The 19732-nt window shown below is 36.2% G+C and overlaps 1 protein-coding gene across 1 annotated transcript; it reads right to left on the bottom strand.

Moving 5' to 3' along the window:
• Positions 1–4846: 4846 nt before the first annotated feature.
• LOC123560018 (collagen alpha-1(VIII) chain-like) lies at positions 4847–11470 on the bottom strand. The gene is made up of 4 exons (XM_045352250.2): positions 11386–11470; positions 11068–11272; positions 9533–9589; positions 4847–5827 (listed from the first exon to the last, which is right to left on the bottom strand). The coding sequence occupies exons 2-4, from the start codon at positions 11219–11221 to the stop codon at positions 5427–5429; spliced, it is 612 nt and encodes a 203-aa protein (XP_045208185.1). The 5' UTR covers positions 11222–11272; positions 11386–11470; the 3' UTR covers positions 4847–5426.
• Between the last annotated feature and the right edge of the window lie 8262 nt (positions 11471–19732).

Genomic DNA, 19732 nt, shown 5'->3' with positions numbered 1-19732 from the left:
GCAACACTAACTTATTGTTTAAATTTCCAGTTGTCCAATTCTGTCTACCATTTTGAACAAATATGATTAAAATGTCAAGTAAAATTGTCCAGTGGAATTGCCGTGGACTCAAGTCTAATTATAATTCTCCATCTTTTGTCCCTATTTGATATGTCTTAGTGAAACCTTTTTGAAAGAAAGGGACAACGCATCTTTTAAAACATTATTCAATGTGTAACTTTATCAGAAAGGGCTTCTGGTGGAGCATAAATTTTAATAAATAATACATGTCCACATAGACAAATTGTTTTGAATACTATTATTCAGTCAGTTGCATTACATGTAACTATGCATCGACCTATTACATTTTGTTCAATTTTTATACCTCCTAAATTTAAACTTAATTTGAAGACCTTGACCACCTTTCAATTTACCGCAGCCTTTTATTCCTTTGGGAGATTTTAATGGTCATCACGAATTTTGGGGCTGTTCAGATACTAGAGGTCAAGTTATTAAAACCGTATTGAGAGAAATTTTCTCTGCTTACTAAATGATAAATCCAAAACATATCTTCATCCTGTTACAGGACACTACTCTTCTCTTAATTTGTCAATTTGCCAACCAAGTCGTTTTCTTGACTTTGAATGGAGGATGTTAGATGATTTACATAGGAGTGATCATTTCCCGATTATCTTATCAAGTATTGTTCAACAAACGTCAGATGATCCCTCTTATTTTGAATTTGATAAAGCTGACTGGCAGCAATATCAGTCTTTATGTAAAATGATTTGACTATGGATAATTTCACAAATTCTTTTGATCCTGTTGATCGTTGTTCTGTTATTTTATCAGATATTGCAGACAAGTCCATTCCGAAAACTTGAAGAAATGGTAAACCTAAAAATAAACCATGGTATAATGATGATTGTAAGACCGATATTCGAAAACTCAGAGCGGCCAATAAAAAAAAATAATATTCGACCTACAACAGACAGTCTAAAATCAGCTAAGATTCTAAGAGCAAAAGCTCGCAGAACTATAAAACAAGCAAAGAAAAAGTCCTGGCATTCATACGTTTCTAAACTTAATTCTAGGTCATCGGTTAAAAAAGTCTGGGAAATGATTCGTAAAATAAGTGGAAAAAGGAAAAACTTCAAATATTTCTCATCTAAATTATTCAGACCAGTCTATTGCATCTAACAAAGAGAGACGTTACTAAACAAAACATTAAATTAACTAAAGATATCAAACCTCTGAATTTTGATTCAAATAATGAGGGAGATTATAATAAACCTTTTTCGATCACAGAGTTACTTGAGTCATGATACTGCAGCTAGTCTAGACCAAATACAATACCAACTTTTCAAACACTTACCACAAGAAGCGCCCCATGTGGTTCTGGGATGATCTGTGTATGAAAAGAATTGGAACCACTGCCTTACCCTTGCATGATCGTAAGAGGCGATTAATAGGGTCTTGACACTTGGTTTTGCTGTAACTCTGTGATTCCAGCAGGTATGCAAATTTTGATTCCATACCTCATGTTTTATTTCGATGTAAATGAGATGTGGAACCAAAATTTGTAGTCCTGTTTGGCGCCATATAAACTATACTGTGTTGGTGCGCCGTAAAACCCAAATAAATAAATAAATACCACAAGAAGCATTAGACCTCCTTGAAATTTACAATTATATTACATGAAAGATAGGTATTTTTCCAGACTCCTGGAGAGAAGCCATTGTTATTCCCGCACAGGAAAGATGGCATGAACCCCAGTAATTATAGACTGGTAGCCCTTACTATCTGTTTATGTCAAATTCTAGAACGTATGATCAATTCTAGATTAGTTTGATATCTCGAATTGCAAAGATTTATTACGAACTTTCAAAGCGGCTTTCGCAAGCAACGCAGCACAAGTGATCATCTTGTTCGACTTCAAAATTGTATTCGTGAAGCATTTGTTAAAAAGAGCATGTAATGTCTGTTTTTTGTTTTGTTTTTGTTTTCTTCTGTTTTTTTTTTGTTTTGTTTTTTTTTTTTGGGGGGGGGGGGGGGGAGAGGGTGTGGGGTCGGTCGATTTAGAAGGTCGTCTGCCAACATTAATATCACAATTTTTATCTGATCGTAATTTTAAAGTACGTGTTGGCTTTACCCTTTCTGACTCTTTTGAGCAAGAACAGAGTTCCACAAGGTTCCACAAGGTTCTATTTTATCTTTTCACTGTTTAGCATCAAAATTAATAATATTGTGAAATGTTTGTTACCAGGGACAGATTGTTCGTTATATGTTGACGGATAAAATTCAAACTTGGGCCTTGAAAAATAGTTTTAAATTTTCCCAATCGAAAATTCAGTGTTTCCACTTTTGTCAATTACGGAAACATTATTGTGACCCTGAGCTTTTCCTAAATGGTACAAAAATAAGCAAAATTTCTTGGTGTTATTTTTTATAAAAGCCTTTCTTTTATACATGTACCACATATAAAATACCTGAAAGCCAAATATTTGAAATAATTGAATCTTTTAAAGGTAATTTCAAATACTGATCATGGTTTTGTTAAGACTTCAAAGAGCTTTGATTAGATCCAAGCTAGATAACGGTTGTGTTGTTTATGGTTCAGACAGGAAAAATTATTTACAAGTGTTAGGTACTATCCATAATCAAGGTCTTCGTATTGCTCTTGGCGCATTTAGAACATCGCCTGTTGAAAGCTTGTATGTTGAAGCAAACGAACCCTCACTTTACATCAGACTTAAAAAACTATCATTGCAATATGCTCTGAGGGTAGCTGCCAACAAATCAAATCCTGCTCATAAAATCAAATTTAAACCCAAATACCACGACTCGTATGACAGAAAACCAAAACAAATTAAACCTTTTGGATTTCGCATCAACAATTCTATGAAGGAAAGTATCTTTGAATTCGTTGATATAAAAGAAAATTTAGTTCCGAGTACACCACCATGGATTCTTAATTCTCAAACAGTTCTTTTTGATATGAAAACCGCCAAGTCGACTTACAAAGATCATTTTCGAATTTACACAGATGGGTCAAAAGATGATTTAAAGGTTGGATGTGCCGCCGTTAGCCACCTACATCAATCAAAATTACGGTTGCCAAATAACGCTACAATTTTTTTTTCAGTCGAGGAAAAAGCTTTTGATTTGGCCCTAAATTTTATTTCAAAATATAATGAAGGAAAGTTTATCATCTTTTCCGACTCGCCTTCAGTTTTACAATTAATTCACAACGGACGATGGATTTATCAGGAATGAGATGTCGATATTGATTTAATATATAAGTTGTAGAACTTTCTCCACAAGCTCAATAAGAAGAGCGAAGATTTACCGATCGCGTGGTCGTGAGTTCGGTCCCCTGGCGGGGCGAATGTTCTCCGTGACGATTTGATAAAAGACATTGTGTCTAAAATCTTTCTTCTTCCACCTCTGATTCATGAGGGAAAGTTGGCAGTTACTTGCGGGGAACAGGTTTGTACTCGTACAGAATCCAGAAACAACCTTTTTTCGATTAAACGCAACACAAAACAAAACACAATCGGCTTGAAATAAATTAGTTTAAAATGTACTGAATAACGAGATTACGTGTCTTATTTTTAGATATTCTTTAACTACAGATGTATAGCCTATTGTGTTTTAAAAATAGTTATACAGTGATTTTAGCTTGTATTCATTAAATGAAATATTTCGCACCACAAATGACATGTCAGTGCCGGTTATTGACTCTATAACATAGGCTTATTCAGGAAACTTCGTACGATAAAACTGAGTATTTTAAAATTGATGAGAAAATATCTCTGAGTCAAAAATTATATTTTAATTTCTCATGGAATGTTCTGCTCAATCATTCCATCTTACACTTCGCTGTCTTAGACATTGTAGAAACTGCATATTATACTTCCAGCATAGATTAGTATGTTTTATTTTATGTGAACATTACATTCCATTGATTCAATGGTTAATAGAATAAGCACTTACCGAATGCATGAACACTGCATTGATCAGCGGTATATTGCTGCCGGTAGAAGGGACGATTAAGTAATTGATTGAATCAGAAGTTGTCAGTTCTTAATAAATCACTAAATATGGCTCACAGTTGTTGACTTACTATTTTTCATGCATGCGCGAGTATCTACGTAAAATAAAAAGTACAAAGACACATGTTTATAACTTATCACAGACATACAGTAAAAGAATAAGTTGACGAATTATAGAAATATCGCGATTAAATGGTTTAACATTTTTTAAACTCGCGGCTAAATGTTCTATATATGGTTTGAAAATCAACCATTAAAAATGTTCATTATCAAAATAGACCGTTCTCTCGTTAGCAGTATTTTTGCCTAAAATGTTTCAAAATAAGAATTGAATATTTGAATAACTTTTCATTCTATTGCATGTTTGTTTTTTAAATATATAACGGTTGTAAAAGATGATCAGTTGATCACTCTCAAACCTCTGAATTGCCAAATGTAAAATGAATACTATTTGTGTATATGACACAGTATGTTTTGTAAAATTGTGACTGTCATGAAATGTTATGAGGTTGAGCTGTATGCTTAATACAAAATAAAACTTCTGTTCTGTTCTGTTACTGGCAGAAAAAAAAGTTTACGGGATTTGTCGCGGCTCATACCTATCATGCATAACGATGGTGTCACTGACATGTGTAAACTGTCATAATAATTTTACAAGTACTAGTTGTGTTGCGCATGAGTTATATTTCTTGTCTCTGTAACATTTCGAGGGCTGAGCGCATAACTATTGTATCTTGTTCTGTATTTATATACAGTTGCAATAGTTTTGCACTAAGCCACGATTTACGTACTAAACAACAACAATTAATTTTCAAAAGAAGTTTAATTTTACATTATTTTTTCTTTCTTTAAAATGCCGCTTAAACAAAATCCACTTGAATAAAGATGATTCTCCTGTAAAACATATAACTGATCATCAGAATATTTATGACTTTCAGTTTCACTTTTACATTAAACTCGGCTCTAAACATTGAATTTCAAAACTGCGTATTTGTGTGATGCCTGGGTGTTTAGCGATGAGAGCGTTATCCTGTTTCCTTCAAAGGAAAGTGTGGCTAAAATTGCAAAAAAAGTGAAACTTCAATATGAACCGGTCCTGGTGCCAAGTAAGTTTCTTTTTTTTTCTGAAATTGTGCATTACTTTAATAGTTACCACTTATGCTTGAAAACATGTCAAACTTATTTCTAACTTTTAAAATAATGTTCACACACAAGCACTTCCCCATTTATAACATAAAATGCTGTCGTAATTAATCTATTGCTGACTCTGGTTTTTAGTTTAAATCAACTATTTTGCTTTACTATGCACATAGATATTTCTTTGAATTGTTCTTGATTACTTCACGTCGACAACTAAGTTCATGTTTCCTCTGATGATGAACAGCTTTGCCTCTAGTATCTATCAATAAGCACCCCACTGAACGTAGTAAAATGTGGCCACAGTGACATGTCCGGGTTGTCTGTTTCAACCCAGACGCGTTCGCCATCTGCAAGTGGAAGAAGCACAACGTTGCCTCCACTATCATCATCTCCAACTTTACCGGGTTCCGATATGGCAGAAATGTAATCCACTCCGTCCCGTTTTAATGCAATGACTGCTTCTCCGCCCGATGACTCAACAAATATAGCGAACAGATACAGACCTGCGTGTGGGCATGTGAATATACCAGTCGCATTATTGTAATAGTCAGTAGTCGAAGTGACCATTGTGTCAAATACTATAGTTTTTCCAACTGGAAGGCCTGTCAACTCGTGCGATAATTTTGCCGTAAACGCTACACTCTGTACACTACCTGCATATAAAGAAAGAAATAGCAGAAAATAGAGAGAGTGTACCTCCATTATACTGTGTAGTCCGTAAAACGAGATCATTTTATTCGAACTATTTAGAATATAAAATCTTAAAAGTGTAAATTTTCTAAATTGTATTGTTATAAATAAATAAATGTATTGTAACTCCTTCCGCTTGATTTAATTAATATTTGTTTTGGATAAAATTCACAATTTCGCATTTTATTAGGTAAAAATTCTGACAAAAAAGGAAAATTGGGCACAGTAGTGTATTGTCGTTAAATGGAGCATATTAAACGAATACCAAATCAAATCATAGCTCTACAAACTCATGAGCTGACACGTTCTCGTATGACTTTAATCTTAGACATTTTCCTACGACCTTCGTTAGGAAAATTACTAACAATAAATGGAAAAAAAACTGCTACAACTACATAGTGTTCTCCTCTTAAAAGAGAACTGTTAAATATCAAATATCCTTTCCCTCTCACTTTAAAAATGTATTTAGATTCTAAGTGTAAAATGATACCCGAATTATTTATTTTACATATATTCTGTCAGAAAGGTCATTATATTTTCATTAATAAGAAAGAGGACTGATCATTCATGGTTTCGAGTGGAATGTTTTTCTTCCCCATGTATTTTATTCTGTGAAAATATCCTTTGGAAGCATAGAACGCAAACAAGCAACCTAATAGCAGACTGGTTTGATCGAGACGTTCATGAGATGTAATGAAGTTTGCAACACTACTCACAACCCGTTGCATTTGCTTTACAGTAAAACTAAACGTTCTCCATGATCCCAAAGGACCAGAAAATGTAACAACGCTGTTTCCAAGTACGGGGAATTAGCGGATGAGGTATATACGTTACTGACGTCTGACCTATTATTGTTATCATTATTGATCCTATGAAAACACTGCGTCCATTCATTATTACTATTTAAAAAGCCGTTGGTTGCTTAAGGGGCATGATGGGTGCACATTACCTCTCATGAACTTATTCAGATAAAGCAGACTTACAGTCCGTCGCCGTACTCCTTAATTGTTTTATGTCAATTTTCACGGCTGTAAAATAGCGTCCGTTAAAACTCACAGCATACTTCGACTCAGTATTGTTTTAATTTCATACCTGTCATTTGTCATTTTGTGACCATGAGTTTCATTCAATGTTGCTAGAGACATGGTGTGTGATGCACATATCACTAACTTTCATAAGCATACACAAATCAAACTTAGTATGCTTTTATTTTCTATTTTTCTTGATGCGTTCTGTGCCAGCTAAAGGTCTTGTTCAAAATACTCGACTGATTAGCATACTGGCTCATTAGCTAGATGGACGGATGGATAGATAGATTTCTGACAGTCGTAAACAAAACTGTTAAATTGCAAATAATTTAACTGCAAACGAGGAACAAATAGTATATCCTTAGGACAGTCGGCACATATTTATGCAATCTCGCCTATTTCCGGATGAAAGGAGAAAATTAGAAATGCTAAACTTGAAAACGAAAGCCGTATTTTGATTCGTCGACAGTTAGGGGTCACGTGAAGGGGTCACCCCGTCTGAACGTATGCGCTAGGACTCTTTTTTATTTCTTTTTTGCTAATTGGGAGTCAATTTTCAATTTTTTTTACGAATTGCGATTACATTGACTTTAGTACGACATGTCAGCTTTTCATCTACGGAAAGATATTTGATTAAACACAAATCCCACAGGGATCCGAAACGGAGCAAGGGTACATTTATTATTTTGAAACTTCATCAAATCGCTCAAAAGGTCCTTTTAGATGTTGTGTGAAAGAGTCAGTATATGGCTCGGATGTAATATATAAACGTATTAGAGAGCTGCAGATCTAGACAGTTCAGAAATATTTTCAAAGTGAATTTCGTGTAATAAATGTTGATTCTACGGAAGCCTGAAAGGGTTATCAGACGCTAATACGTTTAATTACGTTATGGCTGCGGGCAGGATATATATTACACATTTATTATTTGAAAGAATGTGAAAAAATTGTCTTGTTTCCTTATATTCAATTATTCAAGTTTCAGGATTCAGCATACAGGAGCTGAACACAGGGCCGTAGGAACAGGTGAAGGGGGTGGGGGGGGGGGGGGGCGGCAATACTTTGACCAATTATGGTAATTATCTTAGCAATTTTTTGACAGTGAGTCAATTTTAGCAGATTTTCATTTATGTGTGCCCCTCCACCCTTCCTACGGTCCTGGAACACTAATTATTTATCCAGAACAATGTATCAAATAACGAACTAATTACTCATTGACAGCTAGTTATGAGAAAGAATTCATAACTGATACATTTATCCCATCACAACAGGCAAAGGTTGCTTAAAAGTAAACTTTCATTAAAGTTTTGAATATCTAATTATTGAAATATTCAACAACCCGAGCATTAATCATGGAAAGCGTACGTTAGAACATGGTTTAACAATCCAACTGTGCATACTTTTGAAGTGATAGATCTCTTAACTGCCAACTAACAGCAAACGTTCTAACTTTGCAGCAACGGTATTAAAAAAAGATAATAAAATGCTCCTCTCTTATATGACGACTTGAAGTATGTAAACCATGGAATGTTTTTTCTTTTCAATTTTAAAAATGCAGAAGCAGTATACGGCTACAGATGAGGATTTGAACTGTAAAACTGGAAGCGCTTTTTGATAAATTCTTTTAACTGTTTTCATCAAACCTTAAAGAGTCCAAAATTATGACCATGCTACACAAAAATGAATACTAGAATTGGAAATTTTAATTATGTTTCATGTATTCGAATAACGAGTACTGATCGACCGGTGTTGCAAATTACAAGTAAAGATATATTGACTATGATGATACTGTGATGATTTACGTTGTTTCATAGCATATTTCTGCCCTGCGAAACTAAATGCGCTTCATATGTTTAAGGTCTTAGACTGTATGTATAAGTTTATTTCAAGTCGCCAACGGTTGTCCAAGTTCGTGACTCCGCTAGAAGAAAGTTAGTAAATTTCAGGTTTGGCAGGATGAAAAAAAAAAGCCTTCCGTATCGGTACTTTTTCTTTGTTGTCATCCATTCAGTAAGGCTGTTATGTGGCTATTTTTACGTGGCTAAACAGATTATGCAAAAACATGACTTATAGTTGTAGGTCAAAGGTCAAGGTCACTATTTAAGGTCAAGTAAAAAATGTTTCAGCTCCATAACTTGTATATGCATCGATGGATTAGCTTAGTGCTACACACATAAATGTTCCCCATGATGAGACAAAGTGTCAACACCTGAACTATGCTTGTCGGTCAAAGGTCAAAGTTACAGTTTAATGTCAAGAAAAAAAATGTTTCCATAACTTATAATTGCACTGAAGGATTTTTATAACTTTACAGAAATGTCCCCGTGATTAGACTATGTGTTGCGCATATGACCCTTGGTTGTCGGTCCGAGGTCAATGTCACTATTGAAAGTTTTCCACCAGTTGGGGAGCTTCTGTATTACCACTGCAATACTCGGTCACTTGTTTTCAATGTGATGTTCGATCGTTACGTGAACAATATTGAGAGCCCATTGTGCATTGTGAAATTTCATCGTTTTATTTTTGTTTCGCTTTACTTAGTACAAATGCACAAAAAAACAGACACTGGATTACACAATATCTCGCTGGCTTGATATATACATGTATGTGTATTACCATTAATTACCGTTTTGTACTTACGTTTACTTCTAGTGCCTTGATAATACGTCGACCTCTTTCTGCTATTTGGAAAAGTACCTAAAGAAAAGAAAAAGTATTTTGTATGACAAGTAGTTCTTGTTGCATTCAGTTATATCAATCTGACTTTTTATTTAGTTCAGTTTTCATTGAGGGCCATATAATTTCCGGTGTTGGTTGTTAAGATTTTGTCCTGTTTGTCACCAAAATCAAATGCCGACTAAACAGATGAAAATTTTTCATTTCATCCCGGGTATTCTCGTACAATAACCGTGATGTAGCTTTGTTTGGTTTGACGTATTTCAGTATTTGAAACAATACCTTTCCTTCAGCAAAGAATGCATAATTGTCCTCCACCTGGCGAAAAGCAAAGCCAGATGTTTTCTCTTGAATACTTGAATATACTTTAGATATTTACTAACAGGGAAAAACAATTAGATGTTAGTTGTTAAAATTGTTTCACATAGTCGTTTACATCTAATTCACATTTAACTCGGGCGCCGTGCGATAAATCAGTCTACAATTTTCCTTGCGGTTTTGGGGGCATCGTATAGGTAGATACGGGCTACGGCGTATGTGTTCGCATTATATAGGAGCATTTTTGTAAAGGCTCTCGGGGAAAGGCCGGGAGAAATCCGTACGGACGCTGTGCGGAGATTATATGGAAATCGTGCAATTTCAGTGCAGTTGCAGTTTAGTCATCGCAAACTTCCCACGGAAATCGTACGACGGCCGTATGGTTTCCGTGCAGAGGCTGTGCGGAGAATATACGGTGATGGTGCAGCCGCTATGACGTTTTTGAGTAATATAGTATAAAGAGGAGTGTTGTGTACAAATTCATATTTCTGGTATTATCATTTCTCTGAAGAGACGAATAATGAAAACATGCTGGAGATGGCCAATATATATTACCATCTTGAAAATGTTTAGCCCATATCAAGGCCCCCGCACGGCAATGGTGCGGCCTTTGCAGGGTTGCCGCGCTATGATTACTCAATATCCGTGCAATTTCACGGGTACTGCACGGGCAGTGAGCGACAACCTTGCGGCAGCTGTGCGAAGGCCGTGTGAAGGTCCCACGAGTCTATTATCTCCGTACGATTTTTTGGGGGGCACCATGCCCTCGGAAAATCGTGCATTGGCTGCACGATTAGCACGCAGCCTACTAACGATGCCCGTGCGGGGACTGTGCAGTGCAACCTGCGACATAACTACGGTCTACGGGCTCACGATTTTTTTTTCAAATTTGTATAACTTTTCGCTAAACAAGATCGTAGAGGCTGCGGAGCCCGTGAATCCGTACAAAACTCGCTTTGCTGCCTCCTGCCTCCGCACAGAAGCCGCACGGAAAGGAGAATACGGGCAGTCTACGGGCTCCGCAAACGCATCGTAGGCCAAATGTGAACGAGGCATAAGATTAACGGTCTTTTTTTTATAAATCCCCTAAACGTAAAGTTACATCACGTGGCACTCGATGGATATTGAGTTAAAACATTTTTCTAAGCTTATAATACATTTACAAAAAATACATTGCATACTTGCTGTTTTATCCTTGAAAGATGTATATTTGGAAAATGACTTTATTCTGTCCACAGTGTTATTATCTTCCTGCTTGTACACTGAAGTCTTCATTTGCTTTTCCAACGCTGACACTCTCGTATCAAGATCTTCCTGATGTTCAAAACGCTGCATGCATGTCTGCAGCTGAGCTTCTAGCTTTGAAACATGGGCTCAAATATCTCCCTGAAAGCATATACACGTTCATGTAACAATGATTTCATGCTTGTAGATATACTGCTATAACAAATATTTTGTCGCGTAAATCTGTCAATAGCATGAAATATATATATGCTTACACTGTCTGACGCTTGAACCAAAGCGATTCCTAAAATAACACCTAGCACTTCAAATAACATCATGTTATGTCTTTTCAAATATGACAACTATCTAAATATGTAGTGCGTGCTTTCTTATATTAGCGTGGTTTGACATGGCGTGTCTTGACAATGCTACGGACTACTATTTCCGCCATGAACTTTTCATTGGTAGTGGTTGTGCGGGGATGGGGTGGGGGTGTGTGAACGAAGCCCGTTTGTCCGTCAATTCATCTGTCTTTCACACTTCTTGCCCGGACTAAAACTTTGAAACCACTCAATGAAGTGTAATCAAAACCAGGGTTTCTACGTTTTCACGTTAGCTTGAAAATCGATGTCGATAACAGGATTCCATATAATTGTAATCTTTTTATATCATAAGGCGTATATACAAAACTTGGAAACATCAGTATTTTATCTCGTATTTAGAGGATGTTTGTCTTAGCAGCTATTACTTGGTGAGATAGATTTCAAAACAGTTTGACACTAACAAGAGGGGTGAACTTGCTGTCATAATACATACTGAGAAAATCATTCAGTCTCTTTAAATCGCCGGTGGTCTGACAAACTATGTCAACGGAGATTGCCAAACGATAACCTACCGCCGCGTATGTTTATGTTGTTCGTTCACATCGGAAAGATTACAAGAACATTATTGACTGAGATGTACACACACCTGGCCGGATTACGTTGGTATGGATGCTGACTAGTGATGTTCCGATTGTCGCCGATGTTCGATTAATCATCGCCAAAGTTTCAAAGTCGGCGACATCGATTCTGACCAAAAAGAATCGATTCTAGTCGCTGATTTTGTTAAAAAATTAAAACCCCGCTTTCAGGACTTTTTTTTAGATACTTCTTGCTGTTTAGCTTAAATACTTTTGCTTTTTTATAATCTTTAAGTTAGTATTTCAAAATATCTGCTCTTTAAATTGGAGAACGCTGTCAGGCCAGTTGTCATGATGGTAACAATAATAAAAATGTTGTTGCCCTGGCAGTAAAAAAATCAGACGCCTTGAAATATTTTGGGTTCTGCATGAAGCCTGAATGCCGAGTGTTGGCTCTTTTTAAGGAAAACCTTGATACTACTAGAACTGTTTGCAAAATATGCTTTAAAGCGTACATTAACGAGGGTACCCCACCCACCTGTTTTTTTTAATTGGAAATAATTTTCAGATTTTATTTTATAAGCTTTTAATATTCCTTCAATACAAAATAGTGGATTTACTTTTAAAAAGATGATAAACTAATTCCAGACCTGCCAGCAATGTCCCCAGCATATATTCCATGTCAAATTTGGCAGTGCATCTAGCATGACTTGAATCCCAGGCCTTGAGTCATAGAGAAAAGATGAATTCTAGTTACTTTTGCATTTGGTTCAATAGTTCCTCCCAGATCGCAGTTTGGACTTATTTGTTCGAACCTTTGAACAGCCGGTTAAGCTATCGGTTGGTTAACTTTTAAGGCTATATGTCGACATTTTAGAAGAATTTGAAAAACAAATCTTTGAGTTAAGGACTGCCTTTATAGCGAAATAAAAAAATCCCATCAAGACAAATATTTTGAATCTAACCGGCAGATAGATTAACAGCCGGTTAAAGATTCGAACAACTGGGCCATAATTGCCAAACAGTTGCTAAGACTGTACAGTACAGCAGCTGTGTCACAGAATTCTTCATAAAAAAGTAATAAAAGTGTCATACAATAATCTGAAAGTCTTGAGAAAGGTTTGCTGTTACTGCCATATTGCTACATTACAAAAGTCTGTATTGATCTTTCGGTTCCGATTCTTTCGATTAATCGAATTGGAGAGAGATCAAAATCGGACCGATTAATCGATTCTGCTTCAGCTGTCCGATTCTCATCACTAATGCTAACTATATATGTTTCATACTGGTATCGAAAATATCAAGTTACCTATCTTTGTCGGAAAGAGGAAGTCACTGGCTGGTGTTTCGAACATTTCATAATTTGTTTGCAAAAGAAAAAGCCATTCAATTGTGAAACTAAGTCCGCACTGTTCAGGTAGCAATATAATAGTTTTGGAGATGTGTTTTTGCTAAAAGGAAAGTTGATTCTATGTTGACAAAAAAAAACTTAGATGGGAAAAACTAATTAGGGGTGGGGGAGAGAAAACTAACCGGGGTGGGGGTGGTGCAGAAAAAAATCGAACAGTTAGTATTTCCTCCCTTTTTGTGTACAAAAACTAAAGGGGGAACAACTAGGGGGAGAAACAACTGATCGATTGATTTAGCCTCGAGGAATAAATCATCTGCCTGGTTTCTTCCCCGATGAAAAACTGATTGGGGAAAAAACTGGACTGTTACTTTAGTGCGACATATAGCTCTAGGTGTTGTTTGTTGAATCATCCCTTGGATATGGTGTCTGCTTTTTGATATTGTCTTTTGGCAGTTCTTATGATATGCAGGTTCAATAACCTCAGATCCCCCTGGGAACGGTAAATGATACAACAAACGCTAAATGATACAAAATCGAGGCTCGCTAAAAGATACAAAACTAACTAGCCTCGATTTTGTATCATTTAGCGTTGGTTGTGTCATTTAGCGTCAGTTTTGTATCATTTAACGTCAGTTGTATTATTTAGCGAAGTTGTATCATTAAGCGTTCACCCCTCTCTAAATTCCAGTTTGTTGCTTTCTCTTTTAGGACAAGGCAGTTATTTTAACTGGGGATAATACGCCGCTTTTCATGAAACTGTACTCTGTGATTCATAGATGGTTCCATTGGCACCGCCGTATGAATACATCTGCGGATGTCTCTAAATTATATTTTGATACTTCTAACATGTGTTACAGAGGGCGTGGACGGAACCTTGCATTTCCACTACCGTCCATGAACAAGCTCAATCAAACCGAGCCTGCAAAATATCCGTTTATGTCCTACCATGATCAACAATTAGGTAAAATTTGCCGTCTTATCGGTAAAATTATCCCCCTTGAAATCACCTGGCAGTGCGATATCGATTTTTATCTGGTTGATATTTTCCAATAGAAACAAAGAAGGAAAAAAAGTTTGAACAAATATTGTTTTAATTAGAATGAACACACAATATTTATTATCCTATTGAAGTGTTTGTCATTCTTTTCTCTTTACAAAGATATAAAAATTATTTATCTAAAAGAAGAATTATTGCTTCCTTGGCGATTAAAAAACATCAATATCTGACTGTTACGGCATATAGTTAGTGTTAAATCATCGCTAAAACGTGATACGTATCTTATTCTTTTCCCTGTAGCCACTTTATATCATATACTGGGAATATTTATTATCCTATTGATAGTATTCTACAGACAATAAACTTTTTTATATATGTTTTTATTTTGAAATTATTTAATGTCTTCTTGCTTCCCTAGACGTTTAAAAGTTGGTGATTTTTGTATTATTTCTTTATTTGCCGTGTCCGTGGTATTTCCGGACGCGTGCGAAACGCACGAATCCGCCGAAGTTTAGCTGCCGATGATACAGAAAATTTATTGTTACAACATAGTATTAAGTGATAATAATAGTGCGGGAATAATTTCAGTTTTTAAGGCGAACCTAGTTTTGGGATTACAAGCTTACCGCAAATAATGTTACAGAGAAAGACGCTGACGTATCTGTTATAAAAAAAAAATAAGAATGATGCACGTGATGGCACTTGGTTTTCATTTTTCTCTTGCTATTTGCTTTTTGCTTCTCGTATTTTGCTGTGTGCGTTTTGCTTTCCGCTATTAGATAATATGCAATACGATCTTGTTTATAATTGTGACATGAGCATGAACGAGACATATTAACCTGTTGATTTTGATGGCCTCCTTGGCCAAGTGGTTAAGTTCGCTGACTTCAAATCACTTGCCCCTCATCGATGTGGGTTCTAGCCTCACTCGGTGCGTTGAATTCTTCGTGTGAAGAAACCATCCAGTTGGCTTACGGAAGGTCGGTGGATCTACCCAGGTGACCGCTCGTGGTGAAGTAATGCACGGAGAGGTATCTGGGGTCTTCCTCCACCATCAAAGCTGGAAAGTCTCCATATGACCTATAATTGTGTCGGTTCGACGTTAAACCCAACAAATAAAGAGATATTGATTTTGAAGTCAGTAGGTCAATAACAGTGACCTGAAACAGTTAAACCGTTCCTGGACGATAACTTGAGAACACTTGGGCCTAGGATCATGAAAGTTGATAAGGAGGTTTGTCATGACCAGGAGATGACCCCTATTGATTTTGAGGTTAGTAGCTCAAAGTCAAGGTCACAGTGACCCGGAACAATTAAACTGTTTCCGTGCGATAACTTGAGAACATTTGGGCCTTTGATCACGAAACTTTATAGGGTGTTGATCATGTCCAACAGATAACTAACTCCTATTGATTTTGAGGTTAAAGGTCAATGTGTCAGTGACCCGGAACAGTTAAACCGTTTCCGTATGATATTTTTAGAACGATTGGGCCTAAGATCACGAAACTTAATATGGAAATGATCATGACCAGCAGATGACCCCTATTGATTTTGAGGTCTAGGTCACTTTGACTCAGAACACTAGAACTTTTTTTGCCAAGTAACCAGAGAATGCTTTGGTCTAACATCACGTTTGCTACAGAGTTTACTTTTGACTGGTATATGACCCATAATTGTCGATTTGATGTCAGTACTTAAAACTTCCAGTGCATAGTGACAGAATAATTTATCTGCCTTGTGCAATTACTGATTGCATCAAGGATGGGGGTGGGGGGAGGGGGGCATTTCGAGTTATACGAGCTCTTGTTCTAATGTATTCATCTTGCGTTCGGACTTTCTGCAATCTGACTTACTAAATTTATCAGATTGTCAAGTTGTTACTTACATCATCCCTTCTTGGTATGTCAGTGGTTTATACTTACTGATGAAAAGAACATAAGTGGTGGTTCCTTAAATGTGTGAATGCAACGAGCTTCAAGTGATGCTTCAGATGGATTTAGCTGTGGAAGCCGTTTTGAAGGTTCAGGTCCCTGAGACCTTGAACTTTTGCTTATTGACCCCAAACAAGACAGAACATCTTCTTCGTAAGCCAAATCATGATATCAAGTTTGACGGTTCTTTGTCAAATCGTTCAATTGAGTGGAAACCATTTGTCAAGGTATAGGGCACTGTGAACCTGACCTTTCACCTTACCGACCCCAAAAGTAATACGGGTCATCTACTTCACAAGTCCAATCATACTATTATTATTATACCAGATTTATATAGCGTCCTTTTCGTGATAGACACGTTCAAAGGCTCTTTACATATAGCAAACGCAGCCACACAGGGCGCGAAATTCATCCTCTACTAGTACAGACGTAGAGCGATATGACCAGAGGGACAGAGTGAGATGAAGCCCCCCAGAACAGATAGAGAGAAATCATTTTAGATACAGGCCTGTCTGGTTAACTTAGCCTAGCTCTTTGCGAATAGACAGTCTGGTTGTATAGCACCGATACATGCGAAGCAGTCTTTTCTGGGAAAACCAGTACAAGCCTTTTGGTTAGGTGTGAGGCACTTAAGAGCATCTCAGAAATTTTCAGTGCCTGGACCGGGATTTGAACCCCGGACCTCTGGATTGACAGTCAAGCGTGTAACCGCTAGACCACCGGGCAACCTAATGCTACCAAGTTTGAAGGTTCTTGTTTGAGTGGTTCTCAGGTTATTGGGTGGAAACATTTTTCAAGGTTCCGTCCCCTGTGGCCTTGACCTTGAATCAAGGGACCCCAAAACAATAGAGGTCATCTACTCCATACGTCCAATCATGCTATGCAGTTTAAATGTTCTTGGTCAAATGGTTTTCAAATCATTGCGCAGAAGCCGTCCCAAAACAATACTGATCATCTGCTTTTTAATCCAGATTATTTCTTGTGGTTACCAGGTACATTGGTTCACTGTGTCACAAGGTAAGCGAAATATGCAGCCACTGGAACTCGAACCTGCTATAGAGTGTAACGAAAATATTCAACATATTCAGGGCAAATATAATGTTATACCAGATGCCTTATCCGGGATCTGAACTAAGTTCTCTGCACTTTATAGAACTTGATGTTATTTTGTATATTAGTTTTCAATATTAATATGCTATAGTGAAGCATTCAATTTGTTTTTATTTTTATGTGTACTTCATTTATTTTGTAGTAAAATTTAAGGAAAGATTTATTGCGTAAAACTTTATTTTCCTTCAGATGGGGAGGTGTTATGTACACGTCATTCCCTCTTATGCTTTACTTTACCATTTTTCTAAATTGATGACTCATTGTTCACTGTAAAACCTTCCTAGTTTTGAGACATCATCTATGTCAATAAGTTATCTGTATTCTATGGGTTTCAAGAAGGTTATGTCACAAATACTGACAATCAGGGTGAACTATTCTTTTATATCATAATTGGACTTTACTCAGTATTTTGAGTTACAAGCAATTCTTACCTATAGAGGTAACAGAAACTAGGGGCTCGTCCGGGATAGAACATTGACTGATATATATTTTTAATTCGTATTTGGAGACTTTTTAGCTAAATTTTACAAATTTGTATAAAAAAGATATTCTAAATTTCAATTTTGGTTACTCATACCAGCAGCTATCAATATGCCGTTTAATATTGGTACGTTTGTAGCTGAACCATCCAAGGAGATGTTCCAGTTAGCTAGGAAATCTGATTTACTTCTACTAACATTTCTGAAGTAATGTCACCTATGCTCAAATAAGACATTAAAAAATATTTTTGTTCAATATCTCATGGATGAAGACAGTTTGATTCATCTGCTCATTGTGAAATGATGAAAGCGAAGAAATAGCTACACAGTTTAACAACATGTTCAGCAAACTGATTGTTTTGGTGTAACTGACACTTCTTTTATACAAGTTTAATAAAAATTCGTAGGTACAATACACGATTTTTGAATGAATTTTAATACTATATTCTGTTGAAAGGAATATTGAAAATGGTTTAATAGTGCGACCAATTCGTAACAGAAAATGCCAAAATACTTCAGAAAATGGGAAAAGCACCAAAATTGGCACAGCTATTTATTAAAGTATTAAAAACATTTTTTTCATAGGACCCATTTGATATCTGTCAAGATGGCCGATATGGCGGCCATTTTCCAAAATGGCCGCCAAAACTCAATATTTACCTTAGAAGATTCTAATGAAAGGTCATTATATTTATATTCATCCCCAAAATGCACTAAATATAAATGTATATAATAAGATAAATCCTAAATTTGCATCAAATGCAAAAATAACAATTCAAATGATGTTAGTTTCTTTCTGTTTCCATGGTAACGGCAAAAATCTAACCTTTAAAACTTAGTTTAATATTATCATTGTGTAGTTTTCATATTTTAAAGAATATTTTGTTTTACTATACGTAATTTATATTATTTCACTTGAATTCCCTCCACAGCAGCATATTGAAATATTGTTGTTATTCCCTTACCAGTATTTAGCCAGATGGGGCTTATGGGTTGCCCCTGTATGCATGTCAAATCGTCAGCCATGCAGAGTGGGATACTGCAATAACTTTGAAACTACAGCAGAATTTTTCATGATACGTGGTACATCGATAGATGGCAATGCAGAGAATGCCAATGTCATTTAAATTTGTTCCTATGGCAATAAATGTTGTTGCTATGGCAACAAATAGTGCACGAATATGACACAAAGTGTCATCCCGCATTTCTTTTAAACAAGGAGAGATTGTTTCTTGAGAAATTTTACATAGACAGAGGGACAAATTGAAAACATGCTTGTTATCTTATTTTCTCCTTTTGTATATCATTTTGTCCGTCTGTATGTCGGTCCATCATTTGCAAATGGCGGATTCTTCAATAACTTCAAAATTACAAATTCTAAAGACTTCTTTATGAAACCTTGTTTATAGATGGTAAGTAATATGGAGAATGTGAAGGTCAATTAACTTAGTTTCTATATAAAATTGTAGTTTCTATGACACCAAGTACGACAACTACCCCTTTCAGTTTGGGACTTCGAAATGCAAGAATAGATTTTAGCGACGGGCTAGTAGGATCAAATGAAACAATGTTCCTTATTATGCACCCGCAGTCACAATGTCTGCGTAATAAATTGCTAACTGTGTAACAAAGAAGAGTAAGGCTGAAAATATAAAAGTTGCTTTCATGGACAACACTTAGTAACTATTCTGTGAAATATATTACTCTGAACAGTGAGCTGAAATCTGAAATAAGGTACATGTCAGATACTCTTGTCAGTACACACAAGCACGAGATTGTCGACAACTTTAGATAAATTGCATAAGGCAGTGCAGAGCATTTCAGCACGTTTGACAAATTACGTCTTCCTCGAC

Source organism: Mercenaria mercenaria, chromosome 15, assembly GCF_021730395.1.
Source record: "Mercenaria mercenaria strain notata chromosome 15, MADL_Memer_1, whole genome shotgun sequence".
Lineage (NCBI taxonomy): Eukaryota > Metazoa > Mollusca > Bivalvia > Venerida > Veneridae > Mercenaria > Mercenaria mercenaria.
Note: the sequence above shows the minus strand (reverse complement) of the source record. Positions and strands in the feature narration are given on the sequence as shown.

What these genes read in the sequence shown, in the direction of transcription:
- LOC123560018 (XM_045352250.2), bottom strand. Translation starts at nt 11,221, where the DNA reads ATGCAGCGTTTTGAACATCAGGAAGATCTTGATACGAGAGTGTCAGCG. An exon ending in TTTCAAGGATAAAACAGCAA is followed by an intron (nt 9,590 to 11,067) that starts GTATGCAATGTA and finishes TCTTTTCTTTAG; the next exon opens with GTACTTTTCCAAATAGCAGA. An exon ending in TCAAGGCACTAGAAGTAAAC is followed by an intron (nt 5,828 to 9,532) that starts GTAAGTACAAAA and finishes CTTTATATGCAG; the next exon opens with GTAGTGTACAGAGTGTAGCG.